Raw genomic sequence first — 16,844 nt, 5'->3', positions numbered from 1 at the left:
AGAGAGAGAGAGAGAGAGACAGCTCGCAAAGAAAAGCAAACAATCAAAAAATCAATACGTGTGCTTTTAAGTTTGCCGCAGCATTTTTTAGAGGAGCGTTAGTATCTTATAAGCAAACAGCCCCTCTGCTCACATCTCCTCCGTCAGGCGCAGAGAACGTCAGAGAGAGAGAGAGCGAGAGATTAAAGCAAACCATCAAAAAAATCAATACGTGTGCTTTTGGAAGCACCGCGATAAAACGGCATTTCTTAGAGGTGCTTCAGTATCCACTAGGCAAACCGCTTCTGTGCAAACAGCACCTCTGTTCACACCACCTCCGGCAGGCGCAGAGAATGTCAGAGAGGGTGAGAGAGAGGCAAAGACAAGCAAACAATCAAGCTCCGCGAGGGATGCATATCTTATAGCATTGAGGAGTTTTAGTTAATATGTAATACATGCTCTGATTGGGTAGCTTCTAAGCCATCCGCCAATAGCATCCCTTGTATGAAATCAACAGGGCAAACAAACTGAGGAAGCGTGTAGCATAAATTAAAAGACCCATTGTCTGCAGAAATCCGCGAACCAGCGAAAAATCTGTGATATATATTTAGATGTGCTTACATTTAAAATCCGCGATAGAGTGAAACCGCGAAAGTCAAAGTGCGATATAGCGAGGGATTACTGTATTGATTGATGATGATGATGAATTAGCTGTGCAGTACGATGAAGGTATGTAATGAAGATAATAACTGCGTGGCAAAACAGATGATTTACAGCTCCTCAGGTGGCTACTGCGGCATAACGTTTTAGTTCCAGGAGCAAATCCAGTAGTTTAACCTTCTCCTGGACTGTCTTAAACTTTTTCTGGTGCTTTGGTCCATTGCCAGAAGCCTTAGAAGGTGCAGAGCATTTGGGTGGCATCTTAGGGCTTTAAGAAGAACAAAACGAAAAACACGAGAATACTCGGTGAAACACTCAAGATAGCTACACGTGATAAACCAGGCATGTCAAACTCCGGAGCTGGAGAGCTGCAGTGGCTGCAGGTTTTCATTCTAACCATCTTCTTAATCAGTGACCACTTTTTGCTGCTAATTACGTCTTTTAATTAACTTGACTCAGGCCCTTTACTTGTTTCTTTTTCCTTAATTAGCAGCCAAACAATAACGAGGCACAAAACAAGCCGCCACATCACATAATATCTGAAAATTAAGAAAGGTGAAGGTCTCAGTAAAGTTGATCTCTCAAATCACCAAAACACTTTGACGATGTTCATATGAAAAACAGAAAAGCAAGAGTTTTGGAAATGTCAGCTGTGGCAGAACGAGAGCAACAACAAACCGTGGAATTAAATAACGAGTTTAATTAACAGCAAGCATCGGCTTCTCATTAAGAAACTGGTTGGAGTTTGACGCTAAAATTTAGCTGGTCATTTCTTGGCTCGTTTCACGTCTCATTTCTATTTGACTGCCATTTTAATGAGGAAACGAATCAATTCAGAGGACTGCATCCTTCTAACTGGGCTATTAAAATGGGAATTAACAGTGAAAACAGGTCACTGATTAGGAAAAGGGTCTGAATGAAAACCTGTAGCCACTGCAGCCCTCCAAGCCCGGAGTTTGACACCCGTGTGGTAAACTATTATGATACGGGAATGCTGGACTGCATCTGCCAGAGATGCGTCACAGAGCAGCAGCCAATCAGCAGCAAGGAGAAATCAATAACGCTCTCAGATTGGCTACTTTCACCATCACAAGCCGAGTTTTCCTCTACAGTTGCTTTGTTTTCTCTCTACACAGTACAGTATTGCCACGAAAAAAGGCATAAAAAAATTGCGGAGAATATTTGCCATTTCCACTAACAATTATTAATTAGGTTCTTAGGAAAAATCTGCAAACAACTGAGGCTGCAAACTCTGAACTTCGACTTCACGGGGTTCTACTGTATTCCATAGTGCTAGGACCTCATGTTCTTTCACAAAATCAAGTACTGCCAGCTGACAACCTTTGAATTGAACCATACATCAAAAGGAAATTAGTTATTAATAATAATACATATTTAACGGATAATTTAAACAAACTCAAATAACTTTTTTTTTTAATTGAATCATTGGGGTAATAAATGAAATGCACTAAGTGACAATGTTTAAAATACGTATGGTGACGTGGGCAGAACTGAGTGCACTTTACAAAGCAGGCAGGTACAATTTTAAATCCAAAAGTCTGTATTCAGAACCAAGCAGGCCCTTTAAGCGCATATTAAAAAAAGCGCATTATCTTGCCTACGTCATCCAAAAATACAATGCAAATAAAATAATACAATTAGAATGCAATTATCATGCCTTCTCCACTCTTGTTCATTCATTTTCTTGGATGGCAGAATCCTCAGCTTTATCACAACGAAACGTCTTAAACTTGATTGTGGTGTAGCGCACGATGCTGCATTGTTCATGTATGAAGTCTGAACTGTCACTGCCTTCGCTCGGTTTCTGTTCCTCCTGTTGACTCTCATCTGATGGTATGTAATCGGGGAGGTTTTCTCCCTCGGGATCTTGAAAATCCTGCTCTTCCACCATATAAAAAGAGTTATCAAAATCGGGTGCCTCAGGGAGATCCTGCTCCTCAGGAAACTCCTGCACATCTTCAGTGCTGCTGAACATCAGCTTGTCTGGTGGGTCTGGGAGATCCTGCACTTCGTTAGTTTCAAAGTATTGGTCAGAGTGATTGGCAGTGGGCTCTTCGTCTACTGTACAGTGGTCTTGAAGGTCCTGGAAATTTCCTAAAAATTCTAGAGGAAAAAAAAGGGCTTGGATTTAAAAGAGTGCATTAGACAGCTGGAGAGAATTCAAAGAAAGGAAGAAAAATTAGAAGGAAGACGAAGAACATGGCAGGATTTATTGTAAAAAACAACCACTGGGTAATGACACACTTTGTGCAGCCAGTAGGTGGGTCATGAAGGCGTCGCATAGTCGGTCAATCACCCTTGATTCACCCCGCTCTGATGACTGTTCTCAAATCACCTAGGGAGACTCCTACCCACTGTGATGATTGTGCTGATTTTCCTCTTGGTGGGTTGAGAAGACATTTATGGGAAAAAGTGGGTTGCAAACCAAAAGCGTTGAGAAACACTAATAAAGAGTAGGCCAGGTGGACATTTGTGTGCACTGTAGAACAAAGAAGCCTCTGCCTAATATTAATTATAGTATCTTTCATATTTCTATCTATCTATCTATCTATCTATCTATCTATCTATCTATCTATCTATCTATCTATCTATCTATCTATCTGATACTGTTCCTTTCCTATCTCTCTGTTTAGTTCTTGGGCATAGTGATGGTTGCATTTTTTGTCAGTAATAGCAAAGTACATCAATTGTCACTGTGCATGTTTTTTCTGTTCATATGGGTGTGCTGCCCAGGGTGATTTTTGACTTTTTTGGGCCCTAGCAGTAGATCCATCTTGGGTACTTCACCCATCTTCATCCCCTTTTTTTTCATCATAGGGCTCCACACAGTCATTTAGCCCAGTGGTTCACAAGTTCAGTCATTATGGGGACCTCCTGTGGCTGCTAACTTAAATTAATTAAACAATGTGTTATTTCCCAGTCTCTGTGTTTACAAAAATGGTAAAGCTGGATTTTTAAATTTATTTTTGCACTGCAAACATACAAATACTTCAGTGCTTTTCTCTTTATTTTAAAGAATTTTCATTATCCTTATCATGATTTTTGTTCCAGTTTTCCTGGTGCCCTGGCCATTGCTCACTAAAGAGCACACTAGTGGGTCTGAAAGTCAACTAACTGCTGCCTTTCACCTCCCTGTGTTGTCAGCCCTGGTGTCCACTTCATTCATTATTAATTGTCATTATTAGAATGCAAAAAAGGAAGCAAAAATCAAATTAACACGGAAAAATGACAAAAAAAGAGATCAATGCTATGGCAAACATTCTACATTTTTATGAAATGTAAATCTTACACTACTGTGCTTTTTAAATGCAGAATAAGAGAAGATACAAAGTTAAAGACTAGCTAATTAAACAATAAGATCATTTCAAAATAAAATGACTGACTGATTGTGAAACAGGCAGCAGCCAGAGTGGTCCTTCAGGGCCAAACTTAGGAGCCTCTGATTTAGCGTACTTATGGCAGGACATGGCTCTGGTGCTGCCCTTTAAAAAGCTCAACAGGAAATGACAAGGCCACATGAATTCTATAGTTATTCACAAAAACATGAAAGGAAGAATGAGCTCACTATCTTTATAAAGAGAATATCTGGGACCAGAAATGATGCCTGCCTCAATTTATTGATGAATTACAGCAAAAAAAATATATTAAACTGGAGGAGCCATGCCCTGTTGCATTTATTTTGTTGCTTTTAAAATATATTTATGAGCGCACACAAAACACCATGTAAGTTACTTAGCAGTATGGTGGACAGGAGTATTTTGGAAACTTTTGAATTTCTTAATGTGCCATATTACTGTCTAAGTATCTTATCTCAATGAATGTCACTTACCCATTGAAGGTGCTGGTAGATTGTGTTTCTTTTTGTGAGTACTCTTGCAGAAGATGAGACTCAGACAAATTATACTCAGTAGAACAGCCGCTATGATGCTGGCGATGATGTACCACAGAGTTAAGAATAGTTTACCTACAATTAAACAAATAAAGTCATTTATTAATTTCTAATAACTTGTATGGTTTGTCTTTGGATATGATTTATGAAGAAAGTTAACAATCATCCTCATGATCATCATTGAAGGGTGCAATAGTCAGCAGTGCCATCACACAGCTGCAGTAAAATGGATTCCATCCCAGCTCAATCCCTGACTCTGTGGAGTTTGCATTTTCTCCTAAGGTATGTGTGAGTTTCTATCCACATCTTATAGACAAGAATGTTAGATTATTTGAATGAGATGTGCTTTGCGTTAGCCCTGAGATGGACTGGCACTCCTTACTGGAGGAAAAGGCTCCAGCCCGCCATGACCATGAACAGGACTTAAAGTAATTGTGATAAGATCAGATTGTTCATAGTATTCACAGAGATTTTCTAAAATATCATCACATTAAGATTTGAATGACCCTAAATTCCTGCTGTCCACTACGCTACTTGGTAATTTGTTACATATACAGTATATGTTGTTCTTTGTGTGAAGGGGTCCCTTTGTTCTTGTTGCAGAATTTATTTTGAAGTTCACCTGGTGGCATGGATCGTGGACTGTCTTACAAACAGACCTCAGTATGTGCATCTTGAGAACTGCAGGTCTGACATTGTGGTCAGCAACACAGCAGCACCGCAGGGGACTGTACTTTCTCCGGTCCTGTTCAGCCTATTTACATCAGACTTCCAATACAACTCGGAGTCCTGCCACACTGACGACACTGCTATCATAGGCTGCATCAGGAGTGGGCAGGAGGAGTATAGGAACCTAATAAAGGACTTTGTTAAATGGTGCGACTCAAACCACCTACACCTGAACACCAGCAAAACCAAAGAGCTGGTGGTGGATTTTAGGAGGACCAGGCCCCTCATGAACCCCGTGATCATCAAAGGTGACTGTGCAGAGGGTAGAGACCTATAAATACCTGGGAATGCAGCTGGATGATAAATTGGACTGAACTGCCAATACTGATGCTCTATGCAAGAGGGGACAGAGCTGACTATAATTCCTTAGAAGACTGGCGTCCTTCAATATCTGCAATAAGATGCTGCAGATGTTCCATCAGACGGTTGTGGTGAGTGCCCTCTTCTATGCGGTGGTGTGCTGGGGAGGCAGCATAAAGAAGAGGGATGCCTCACACCTGGAAAAACTGGTGAGGAAGGCAGGCTCTATTGTAGGCACGGATCTGGACAGTTTGACATCTGTGGTGGAGCGATGGGCGTTAAGCAAACTCTTGTAAATCATGGAGAATCCACTGCATCCACTGAACAGGACCATCTCCAGACAGAGGAGCAGCTTCAGCGACAGACTGCTGTCACCGTCCTGCTCCATTGACAGACTGAGGAGATCCCCCACACTACGAGACTCTTCAATCCCACCCTGAGTAAACATTAACATTATACAACGTTATTGTCTGTTATACCTGTATTTTTATTACTCTTAATTTAATATTGTTTTTTGTATCAGTATACTGCTGCTGGAGTATGTGAATTTCCCCTTGGGATAAATAAAGTATCTATCTATCTATCTATCTATCTATCTATCTATCTATCTATCTATCTATCTATCTATCTATCTATCTATCTATCTATCTATCTATCTATCTATATGGCTAAAAGTATGTAGACACCCCTATAAATTACTGAGTTCAAGTGTGTCAGCCGCTCCCGTTATTAACAGATTCATAAAATCAAGCACAAGGCCATGCAATCTCCATTGACAAACATTGGACTTCACTGAAGAACTCAGTGACTTAATGTGGCATTGTCATAGAATGCCACCTTTGCCACAATTGAGTAATTACAGATCTGCTATATCTGCCCCGGGTAAGTGTAAAGGCTATTGTTGTGAAGTGGAAGCATAGAGGATTAGCAAAAGCTCACCCACAAAGTGGTAGACCACGCAAACTCACAGAGAAGGGCCACGCAGTATTTTTTATTGTGTCTTCTATTTTTCTATTCATTTTGTAAAGCACTTTGAGCTACATTTTTTTGTATGAATATGTGCTATATAAATAAATGTTGATTGATTGATTGATTGATTGAATGAGTTAATCCTCTATAGCAGGGGTTCCTGGGGACCTCCTGTGGCTGCAGGTTTTTGTTCCAACCAACTTCTGTTTGTCATTGGACTCTTAGCATAATTAAGTGAGTTGTTATTTCCCAGTCTCTGTGTTTTGAAGCCAATGTAGAGATTACAAACTTAATTTGGCAGATTTTTATTAAAATGTAATAAGCAGTTATATGGAGAAGTTGTACTTATGTGGGGAATATGTCAGGTTCAGTATTTCAGCCTAATTTTCATTCTGCTTTTCCGGGTGTTCTGATTATTTAATTGATTATTCACTAATTAGCGGGTCTGACACTGACGTTGTTGCAGCTTTCATCATCCCGGCTGTCTGCTCTGCTGGTTGTTAATTGTCAATATTAGGGTTAAATAAAGGGAGCAAACTACACAGCTAAAGGGGGAAATAATAGGAAAACGACAAAAGAGAGTAAGCATTTATAGCTTTAGAAAAAAATAGAAATATTTCTAAATGTCTTATAAATGTAAAAACCATACTGATGTGTTTTTCTGAATACAGAATAACTAGAACAGTAAAAAAAAGACCAGCTAATTAAATGAGATCTGGAGGAATCCACCAGGTGGCAATGCAAGATATTATTATGGTGAGAACAGGTTCGGCTTCGCGGTGTTGTGAAGTGCCTGGAACACCCATTAAATTCCAATGACACCTTACTGAAATATCTCTGAAAAGGATGTTTAATGATTAAATCTATCAGTCCAGGGATTTGTCCATTCCAGCTAGCTTTGGGCACAAGGCAGAAACTCATTGCAAGGTGAATACAATCACTCACATACACTGGCGTCATTTTGGTGTCACCAAATCTGCATATCTTTGGAAGAAACTGGAGCACAGTGTGGAAACCCAGCAGGAAAACATGTAAACGCCAGGCAGGGAATACCAGTGACGTGACTCCCAGCAAGACAGCAGCCCTACCGCTCCGCCACTGTGTCACACCCATGTGTGTAATTATTAACAGTATTTATTATTTAAATGAAATGACCAATTTATCTGTAACATGTAACATACATAATTTAATGCATTTCATCATGAAAGTGATATCAAGTATAAATTTAAGGATCCTAAATGTGCAGAGAGTTGGAATATCATAATGTGCTCAATGTGTGATCCGCTGCTGTCAGGACCGGATGGAAGCCCTAGAAAAAAGACGGCACAGAAGACGGTATGTTAGACTTTTAAAACGTATCGTGTCATTACAATCAGGAATATGCTATGCTTGAATATAAAAGCACCACAAATGCATCTGTATGTTGGCATTTTGCTTCACCACATCGAACCATTCATCAAACATCGAAGCGCTCACATCGATCTCGTAGGATCCGCAAAGCTTTCTGTCACATGTAAATAGTAAACAGACACTCTGACGTCACATTCCGACTTTTAGCACACTGCGCCGATCACGATGTGCAATGTCAAGTGTCGCTGGGAGTTGTGTAAAGCACGTCACCATTGCACTCTAGAGCAGTGAAAACGTTTTCTGTGGTGGGAAGAATTAGGCTTCACTAACTAGCAGTCTGATGGATGAATCTGGGTTTGATGGATGCCTGGAGAACACCACCTTCTGGACGGCATAGTTTATGCTGTAAAGTGTGGTGGAGGAGAGATAATGGTCTGGGAGCTGTTTTTCGTTATTTGAGTGGCCATTTGATTCTAGTGAATGATACATTTTAGACAATTGTGCATTTCCAAGTTAATAGAGTGCCAGCATGATTGTGCACAAAGCCAGGTCCATAAAGATGTGGAGGACTTCAAGAGAAGCCTACACAGAGTCCTATCCTCAACCTATCTGAACAATTTTGGAATGAATTGGAACACCAATTAAGAGTCAGGTCTTTGCATCTCACATCTGTACCTGACCTCACTAATTCTCTTTCGGCTGAATGGGTGCAACTTCCCACAGACACACTGCAAAATCTTGAGGAAACCCTTTTCAGAGCAATAGAGTCTGTTGTAGAAGCAAATTTGGCAGAACAACCCCATTTTAATGCCCAAGAAAATTATTTAGGTGTGATGGTCAGGTCTCCACAGACTTTTAGCCATATAGTGTAACAGCTGGCAGCCACTCTACTAATTCTCTTCATTGTTTTAAACACTACATTCATGTCACCTCTTAATCCACAGTAGTTTAGACCAGGAATATGAATAACAAGCTGGTTAAGTATGCAGATGATGACAAACTAGGATGATTGAGCAGATAATCTAGAATCATTACAGAGGGACGTGGACAGCATACAGGATTGGGCAGATTTGTGGCAGATGAAATTTAATGTAAATTTACAGGAAGTAAAAATGTGAGGTCTAAGTACACAAATGAAGAACTGAAACGTGAAAGAATACCTCATGAGAAGGAATTAGGAGTCATAGGGGACCTGTCACTGTCAATTGCCAGACAGCATTCAGAAGCCATTAGGAAGAGTAAAAGAATGTTAGATTATATAACGCCCTGATGTGAAGGGTACAAATCAAAGGAGATTATCCTCAAGCTTTAAAACCCATTGGTATAGTACTAGGGCGTTGTACAGTGTTAGACATGATGGATGTAGTGAGAGGTCAAGCAAAATGACACCTTTAATTGGCTAACTAAAAAGATTGCAATATGCAGGCTTTCGAGAGTTAAGATGTAGTTACATCTTGCCGGAAGAAGGAGCCTGAATTGCCTTGAAAGCTTGGATGCTGTAGTCTTTTTAGTTAGCCAATTAAAGGTGTCGTTTTGCTTGACCTCTCACTACATCCATCATGTCTAACACAGTACAACACCCAAGTACTATACCAATGTGTTTTAAAGCTTGAGGATAATCTCCTTTGATTTGTACCCTTCACATCAGGGTGTTATATAATCTAACATTCTTTTACTCTTCCTAATGGCTTCTGAATGCTGTCTGGCAATTGACAATAGTTACATCTTGCCGGAAGAAGGAGCCTGAATTGCCTTGAGAGCTTGGATGCTGTAATCTTTTTAGTTAGCCAATAAAATGGGTCATTTTGCTTGACTTCTCACTAAACACAGTGGTGAAAACTCATCTGGAGTACTGCGTGTAGTTTTGGTGTCCAGGTGTAAAAGACATAGCAGCATTGGAAGAGCAAATAGGCAGATTCCAGGACTGCAGGGGATGAATTATGAGGAAATGAGCCTTTACAGTTTAAGCAAAAAAAGATTTAAAGGAGACCTGATTGAAGTGTTTAAAATGAAGAAGATAAATAGTCCAGCAGATCCCAGTTGTTACTTTAAAATGAGTTCAACAAGAACAGTTGGAAACTTGTTAAGGGTTAATTTCCCACAAACTTTAGTATGTTTTTCTTCACATAGTGAACCATAGCCACATGGAATAAGTGACCAAGTAGTGTGGTAGAGAGTAGAACCTTAGGAACCTTCAAAACTCAACTTGATGTTATTTTAGAAGAATTAAGTGGACAGGACTGGTGCAATTTGTTGGGCTAAATGGCCTGTTCTTGTCTGGATTGTTTTTAATGTTCTACTAACATTACACCCAGGCAAGGGCACGGATGCCAGACTATTTCTTTAACAACTTTGAGGGCTGAATATTTTTTCCGAAAACTCAGTTTTCTGAAAGGCACCCAATGCACTGGTTTCACACTAAATTAACATAAAACGTCTGTTGCTGCATGCTGTGGTTTCTGCTGGCAGCTGTTTGACATCTCTGGAAGCAGTGGCTGTGCAGGGACAGCTCGATGGACAGCAGGAATGCATGGCAAGCGGGCTACCTCTTTGTCTTCGTACGGCAGGTGGGTGATGGTGGCAGTCGCAGTGTGACGTAATAGGTTTTGTACCTCTTGTCATCATTAGTGGTGGTCCTCCTAGACGAATGCTGCTGTAAGCATATCAGTTACACAAACGTGTTCAGCACCAAGATCAGCTGGGGACCGATAGGCTGATGCCAGTACCTCACTTTCATTTTCGATATCCATCTCCAGAACACTTGTATCAAACTGAGAGTCCGAAAAGTCAGAGTCCGATTCAACAATAATATGTAAAATGTCCATGGAGTATTTTGCTTTGTACATTTGTTTTAGTCTCACCAGATGTCGATGCCATTTTAGAGGCTGTTTGTTCTTCACTGCTCATGCATGCGCAGGTAATTGAGGTCAAATCAACAAAGCTACATAACTTTCCTTCAACTAAAGAGAGTCGAAGTAAAACATAAGGGCGAGTTTTGTCACAGTTTACCGTCGTCTACCCCTGAATTTTGACAAAAGTCAACATCAGCCCTGAAAGAGTTAATCTTCATTGATTTTCAGAGTAATTCTTTAATCTATCTCAGTTACCAAAAACCTTCACCTTCCTTGTTCATCGCTTTCTCAAAATTTTTCATTAGTCCAAGTTTTATATGAAGAGAAGAGAAATATCTTTGTTGGGTCAACATGTTGTTTACATGTCACACTTTTTTGGATAGGACTGGTGGGCTTTGTTGGGCTGATTGGCCTGTTCTCATCTACATTGGTCTAATGTTCTAATGACAAGAGTCAACTGCTGGATAGACAGATTTGAGGCCATAGAAACTGACTTGAAGTGACTTTGAATGATGAACTTCACTGCTGCCTGGGATGACCGTCAGCTCCCTAATGGCAGCAAGCTGAATTCGGTGGGTTCATGAGATTGATGGATGAAGTTCAATGTAAAACAGAGAAAGCAGATATGCTTTACATATTGACAAACATTTCTGGGATATTCTGTGCCCAACAGTAGGCCGAGGTGACAACACAAGAGACAAAGCGATATGCTGAAGGCTTTTTTTTTATTTGGTCCTCTATGTTTTATTCTATGAAGAAGCCAGTTTGTTGAAGTTGTAGTTCGAGCTTTGAATCACACACTTATCTAATCCAATTTCTCATTCTTAAATGATGAATGAATTGTATTTTTGACATCACCAAAATACTAACATTGTGACAGGATGTCTGTCTTGCAAGGAATTGCCAGCCACCAGAGGGGCACTAATGAGGCACTGCACTTTGGAAGGTCTACTAAAGGAGAGAGGAGCCAATACAGGCAGTACCCGGGTTACGTACGAGTTAGGGACTGTAGGTTTGTTCTTAAGTTTAATTTGTATGAACGTCGGAACAAGTACATTATTTTAATAAATGCTATTGTTGACCGGCTGTAACCAAGTGCTCTGCCAATGAATGATGATGGACTTTCACCCCTTTCCGACAATTTTATTATTTCTACTTTATGATTGGTTTTCTGTTCTTTATGTATCACCAGCACTTGCACCAGATTTGTGTTTCAGAGACATTATTGAAGGGTGAAGACAAAAGGTTAAGATGAGCTCTTCTGCACAGCACTGTCCACGCTATCACAGCAGGAAGGCACCCCTTGTTGGCACGTACTGAACGAGAGACAACTTCCTGCTATGTACCTAACAGTACAAGCAGGCTTGCTATTGAGAATGAATGGGGGCGACAAGGGTCGGTTCACCACCCACCCACCACACAGTCACCTCCACTTGCATACAGTATGCTGCCTGCAGCATCAGCCCACCAAGGGGGAACAGAGTGAGGCCAAAGGCGGGTAGTGAATCGCCCAGCACCGCTCCAATTCAACAGGCAGCCACCCAAGACACACTACAATGCTGACCCCCGCCGCCCCATTCACCCTCAATGGCCTCTGTTCAGCCACAACCGGGTCACCGCTTGCAGCATCACCAGCCACCCACCGAGAACAAACACTGCAAGGCTGTGAACTGCCCCCCTCCGCCCCATCAAGCCACCGTCCTGCACACAACCACTTGCCGCACATCCAGCCGTCCAATGAAAATGAATGGAGTGAAGCCCCCACCACCCCATTTATTAACTGGAGCTACCCGAGGGACACTACACTGCGCGAGCAGCAAAACCACCCCCCTCCAGCCATCGCTTGCAGCATCCCCAAACCAGAGATGACGGAGCAGCAGTTACTGAGGAGCCTGCGTCACGTCCCCCAGACAGATGAAGGAGCAGCTGCGACCCCGTTCTTAAGTTGTATGTCGGTAACTCGGGGACTACCTGTACTGTTGATATAAGACCCTCTTCACATGTGATTCTAAGTTGAGAACAAACTTGGAAGATGATATGATAAACAGCGTCAACTATAGCAGAACATAGGCTCAAAATGTATTGGTGGGAAAGGTACTGAAGAAGCAATAATTGGAAGAATTTGTGTTTCACAAAGTTGGCTCAATGGATGTACTGCTAGCACTATTACACCCAACAATTCAGATCTCAAAAGTCAAGATATTGTGCCTGTCTCTACCATTTTCATTTTCTGTTTTCATCACTTGCGGATGCTACATGCCTACTTGTTTCTTTCTTAAGTGTCCTACTAATTCTCAACCCATTGGTCTGGGAAAGGTGAAGTTTAGCTGACTTTAATAAAACCACAAACCTCAAGTGCAATTTCTGCATTTCTGCTTTCAGTTTGCAAGTCATCTCTCAGGCCTAAACACTGAAGGACAACATTTAGGAAGTGTGATCATTTCTGTGGCACTCTCTTGATTAATTAAAAAAAATTAATTCCTAAATACTGTGTTGGGTTGGCACCCTGCCCAGGATTGGTTCCTGCCTTGCACCCTGTGTTGGCTGGGATTGGCTCCAGCAGACCCCTGTGACCCTGTGTTCGGATTCAGCGGGTTGGATAATGGATGGATGGATGAAATTCCTAAATAATTAGATTTATTTGGCACTTTTCTAACCTACTCAAAATGCTTTACATAGACAGTGGGGTGCCACTTCAACCACCCACCTGGGTGATGTGTCTGCAGGTATTCATTTTGCCACTATGCTCACCACACATTAACTATTGAACTATTGTTGAAGGGGTGACAGAGATGGCCAATTAGAGACAGTGGATGATTAGGGGAGCAGAATGAGCAGGCCATAGTGGGCAATTTAGCCAGGACAAACCCCTACTCTTTTTGAAAGATGCCCACAAATCTTTTGTGATCACAGAGACTCCAAACCTGAGTTTCACATCTCATTCAAAAGACTACACCACTGCACTGGGGCATTGTGACACACATAGACCACAGGGTAATTGCCCCTACTGGCATCATCAACACCTTTTAAAACACTTATAATCAAATGCACCGAAAATGTGCTTCGTCTCATTTTAGGAGTATGGTGATTGTAGAAGAATAATTTTAGGGTAACATAGCATTCATCTTAAAGAAATAGAATAAAGGCTTAATAAATGTCAGAAACCTGTTCAGACACACCAGGAAACAAGATAAAGGTCAAGTGATGAACAAAATTTACACTGAAATATAACAACTGGTTTAGGAAAAATACTGAGATGGTCAAACAAATAAAGAATGTACAAGAAGAAAGGTTGATGTAATACACAAAATGTACTGAAGGATGACTAAGAAATCAGCAGATATCCTATAAACAAGAATGGACAGTCGTTATATGCACAGATATTTCAAGGGTGGTGTCTCATCTCAAAAGGTATAAGAAGAACCAGAATATAATATAATTTTATTTTATATAAATAATCTGGGTGTAAACCAATGAACCAACCAGAGTAAAGTGTATGCATTGACTGACAGTGTATGTAAATTCAACAGTTTATAAAATGAACCTCTATTCTTTGTTTCTCTAACCAGGCTGTAACAGGCTGCTTTTGATGAATGTTCCCTCCAAGGCATTTTGCTGAGGAGTAATTAAAAGATATAACAAACACCTTTTCTCCTGCCTGATTACTGAATTGTCCTGTTAAAGGACGTATCTTTCTTTAATAAGATATTAAATTTCTACCACATGATGGAGTGGCAACTGCTACTGCTTCGCATTTCTCTATCTGGAGCTTGCGGCCTGTGTGGAGTTTGTTTGTTCTCCCTATGAACATGTGGGGTTTATCCACATTTCAAAGACATGAGGGTCAGGTTAATTAGTGCATCTAAACTGGGTTATTATACTGGGATTGTGAGTTAGCCTTGTATGGAACTGGTACTAATAATGGGTGAAATGATTTGCATGCAATTTAATTCGCAGCAAAACTCTCAAATTACTTTTCACTTTCAGTTAAATTAGTAGCATTCATGTGAAAAACGCATTTAGTTCCCACATGGAAACATTTTCACGCATTAATTCTACATGCGTCTGTCATTTAGTATTTGAATAAAGACTTCTAATGAAATAAAAAAAAAAGCAACAACACCAGAAGTGTGCATATCCTCAACTATTCAGAAAGGCAGTCATAATTTAAGACTGTATTGCACAGAATAGAAAACAATTGCAGAAGGACTTGTTTTGTTATACTTGTACCTTTTGTAAAAGTGTTTGTTTGATATTTGGACTTCATGCTTTACACATTAGATGCTTCATGTCTACATTTTGTCAATTATTACTAAAACATGAAAAACGTTTCTATGTTTACATAGATTGTTGTAGACACGGAACACACGTGAAATGCATGTGTTCCAAATAACGATATAGTATTTACTCTAGTCTATGAAACTCTAAGCAACTAACATGCAGGTAAACAGACTTGAGCTGAGAAAACTGTGTGCCGGTGGAGGGGATGTGAAAGCAGGCTGCTTGCTGCTTATCGACACATTTACAAGACAAAAGACGCTGACGGAGAGGTGCGAAGAGATTTAAGGTGGGACAGATTTACAAGTGTTTTCGTATGCTTTGGTAACTCTAGTATTAATTTTGGGTGTGTTGAAGGTTTTTCCAAAATTCTTGTTTAGACTCTGGTGAGTCAAACGGCCCAGGAGAGTCGCCATGTCCCAAAACAAAAACTTGTTTCTTCAGTTCCCTTAAAAATACAGCTTGCTTGGTTCTTAAAAGACAAGGCAAGTGAAAAGCAAGCAAACAGGCCATATTAAAAACAAAAGCAATGGCCTGTAATTAATTGTGCCTCACTAAGCCACTTAAAAAGATGTCAAGCAAATCCTCCAATAACAAGGCATATAAACTTAACTGCTGGCTGAATTAAATATAAATGTGCATGCTAATTTAAGAGCCCAGCGCTGTTAAGTCGTGGCACACAGCTGCACTGTGGTCTGATAGAGGCCAAGCTACTGCTTACGTCAGAGCACATGTTCAGGAAAAAACTCCCTAACTTTTGACAATCAACTCTTAAACCCCTATAGTCCTCAAACTAACTAATATCATAATATATGGTACTTTAATCTATCACACTATGTGACTCTTCAATTCCACCCGAGGGAGTAAATGCTAACATTACTCAAAGTTATTGTCTGTTTTTTACATGCATTTTTATCACTCTTTAATTTAATATTGTTTTTTGTATCAGTATACTGCTACTGGATTATGTGAATTTCCTCTTGGATTAATAAAGTATCTATCTATCTATCTATCTATCTATCTATCTATCTATCTATCTATCTATCTATCTATCTATCTATCTATCTATCTATCTATCTATCTAATCTTATTGCCTAAGGTATTGATAAGCCCTAATCTACTTTTAAATGCCATTTGAGTGCTTATATGTTTTATGCGCTAGCTTGAGAGTTTGCCCCTCACTCACACAGGCAAAGGTCCTATACGCAGGTTCTTTGGTCTTCTATTAACACTTGTATCCTTAAAGCAAAATATGCCTGCTTGCTTCCTCAAAGAACATGATGACCTTGGCTCACAGCTTGATTCACAGAAACTCAAAACAAAGCAAGTAAGAAGGACAACTAAATAAATGGTGTATTTTTAAAGTTGCTCCAGGCCTAGGCTTTTCATAGCTAAAAACACTAAAACTAATGATAAATCAAAATTCTCAACAAGGTCAGGGTCTCACTTATCATCAGGGTGTTCTGGGTGCGTGCTCAGGGGCTCTGGATGGCCAGGAAGCATTTTCACTATTACAATACACCCCACCCTAAAGAACAAACTGTACAGTATCCACATGCCAAAATGACCAAGGGGTACCCTTTCTCACCCTAAGAAATGATCGTGTTTCCGCTATTTGAAACAACCAAGGGATTGAGTCTCAAAAATCAAGAGTAAGAAATACTGTGCTTCATTACACCACACAGTGTCCACACGCTGCATTGTTAAAAGTACATTCAACTTTATGTTAAGGGGCTAAGTCACCCAGAGGCCTGTGGGGGTCTTAAACCAGCCTTGATCAAAGTGGTTGGTAGGTGATGATGATGGCTTCCCGTGTG

General features: G+C 40.4%; 1 protein-coding gene across 1 annotated transcript in view; it reads right to left on the bottom strand.

The window, feature by feature from the left end:
• Positions 1–2,045: 2,045 nt before the first annotated feature.
• Positions 2,046–16,844, bottom strand: part of LOC120542947 (titin-like) — a 59,591-nt gene continuing 44,792 nt past the window's right edge. Inside the window, exons 6-7 of the mRNA XM_039775713.1 lie at positions 4,490–4,624; positions 2,046–2,763 (exon numbers count right to left, since the gene is read on the bottom strand). Coding sequence (XP_039631647.1) covers positions 2,333–2,763; positions 4,490–4,624 — 566 coding nt within the window. The 3' untranslated portion in view covers positions 2,046–2,332. The remainder of the gene's footprint in view (positions 2,764–4,489; positions 4,625–16,844) is intronic.

This window comes from Polypterus senegalus, chromosome 13 (assembly GCF_016835505.1).
Source record: "Polypterus senegalus isolate Bchr_013 chromosome 13, ASM1683550v1, whole genome shotgun sequence".
Classification (NCBI taxonomy): domain Eukaryota; kingdom Metazoa; phylum Chordata; class Cladistia; order Polypteriformes; family Polypteridae; genus Polypterus; species Polypterus senegalus.
Note: the sequence above shows the minus strand (reverse complement) of the source record. Positions and strands in the feature narration are given on the sequence as shown.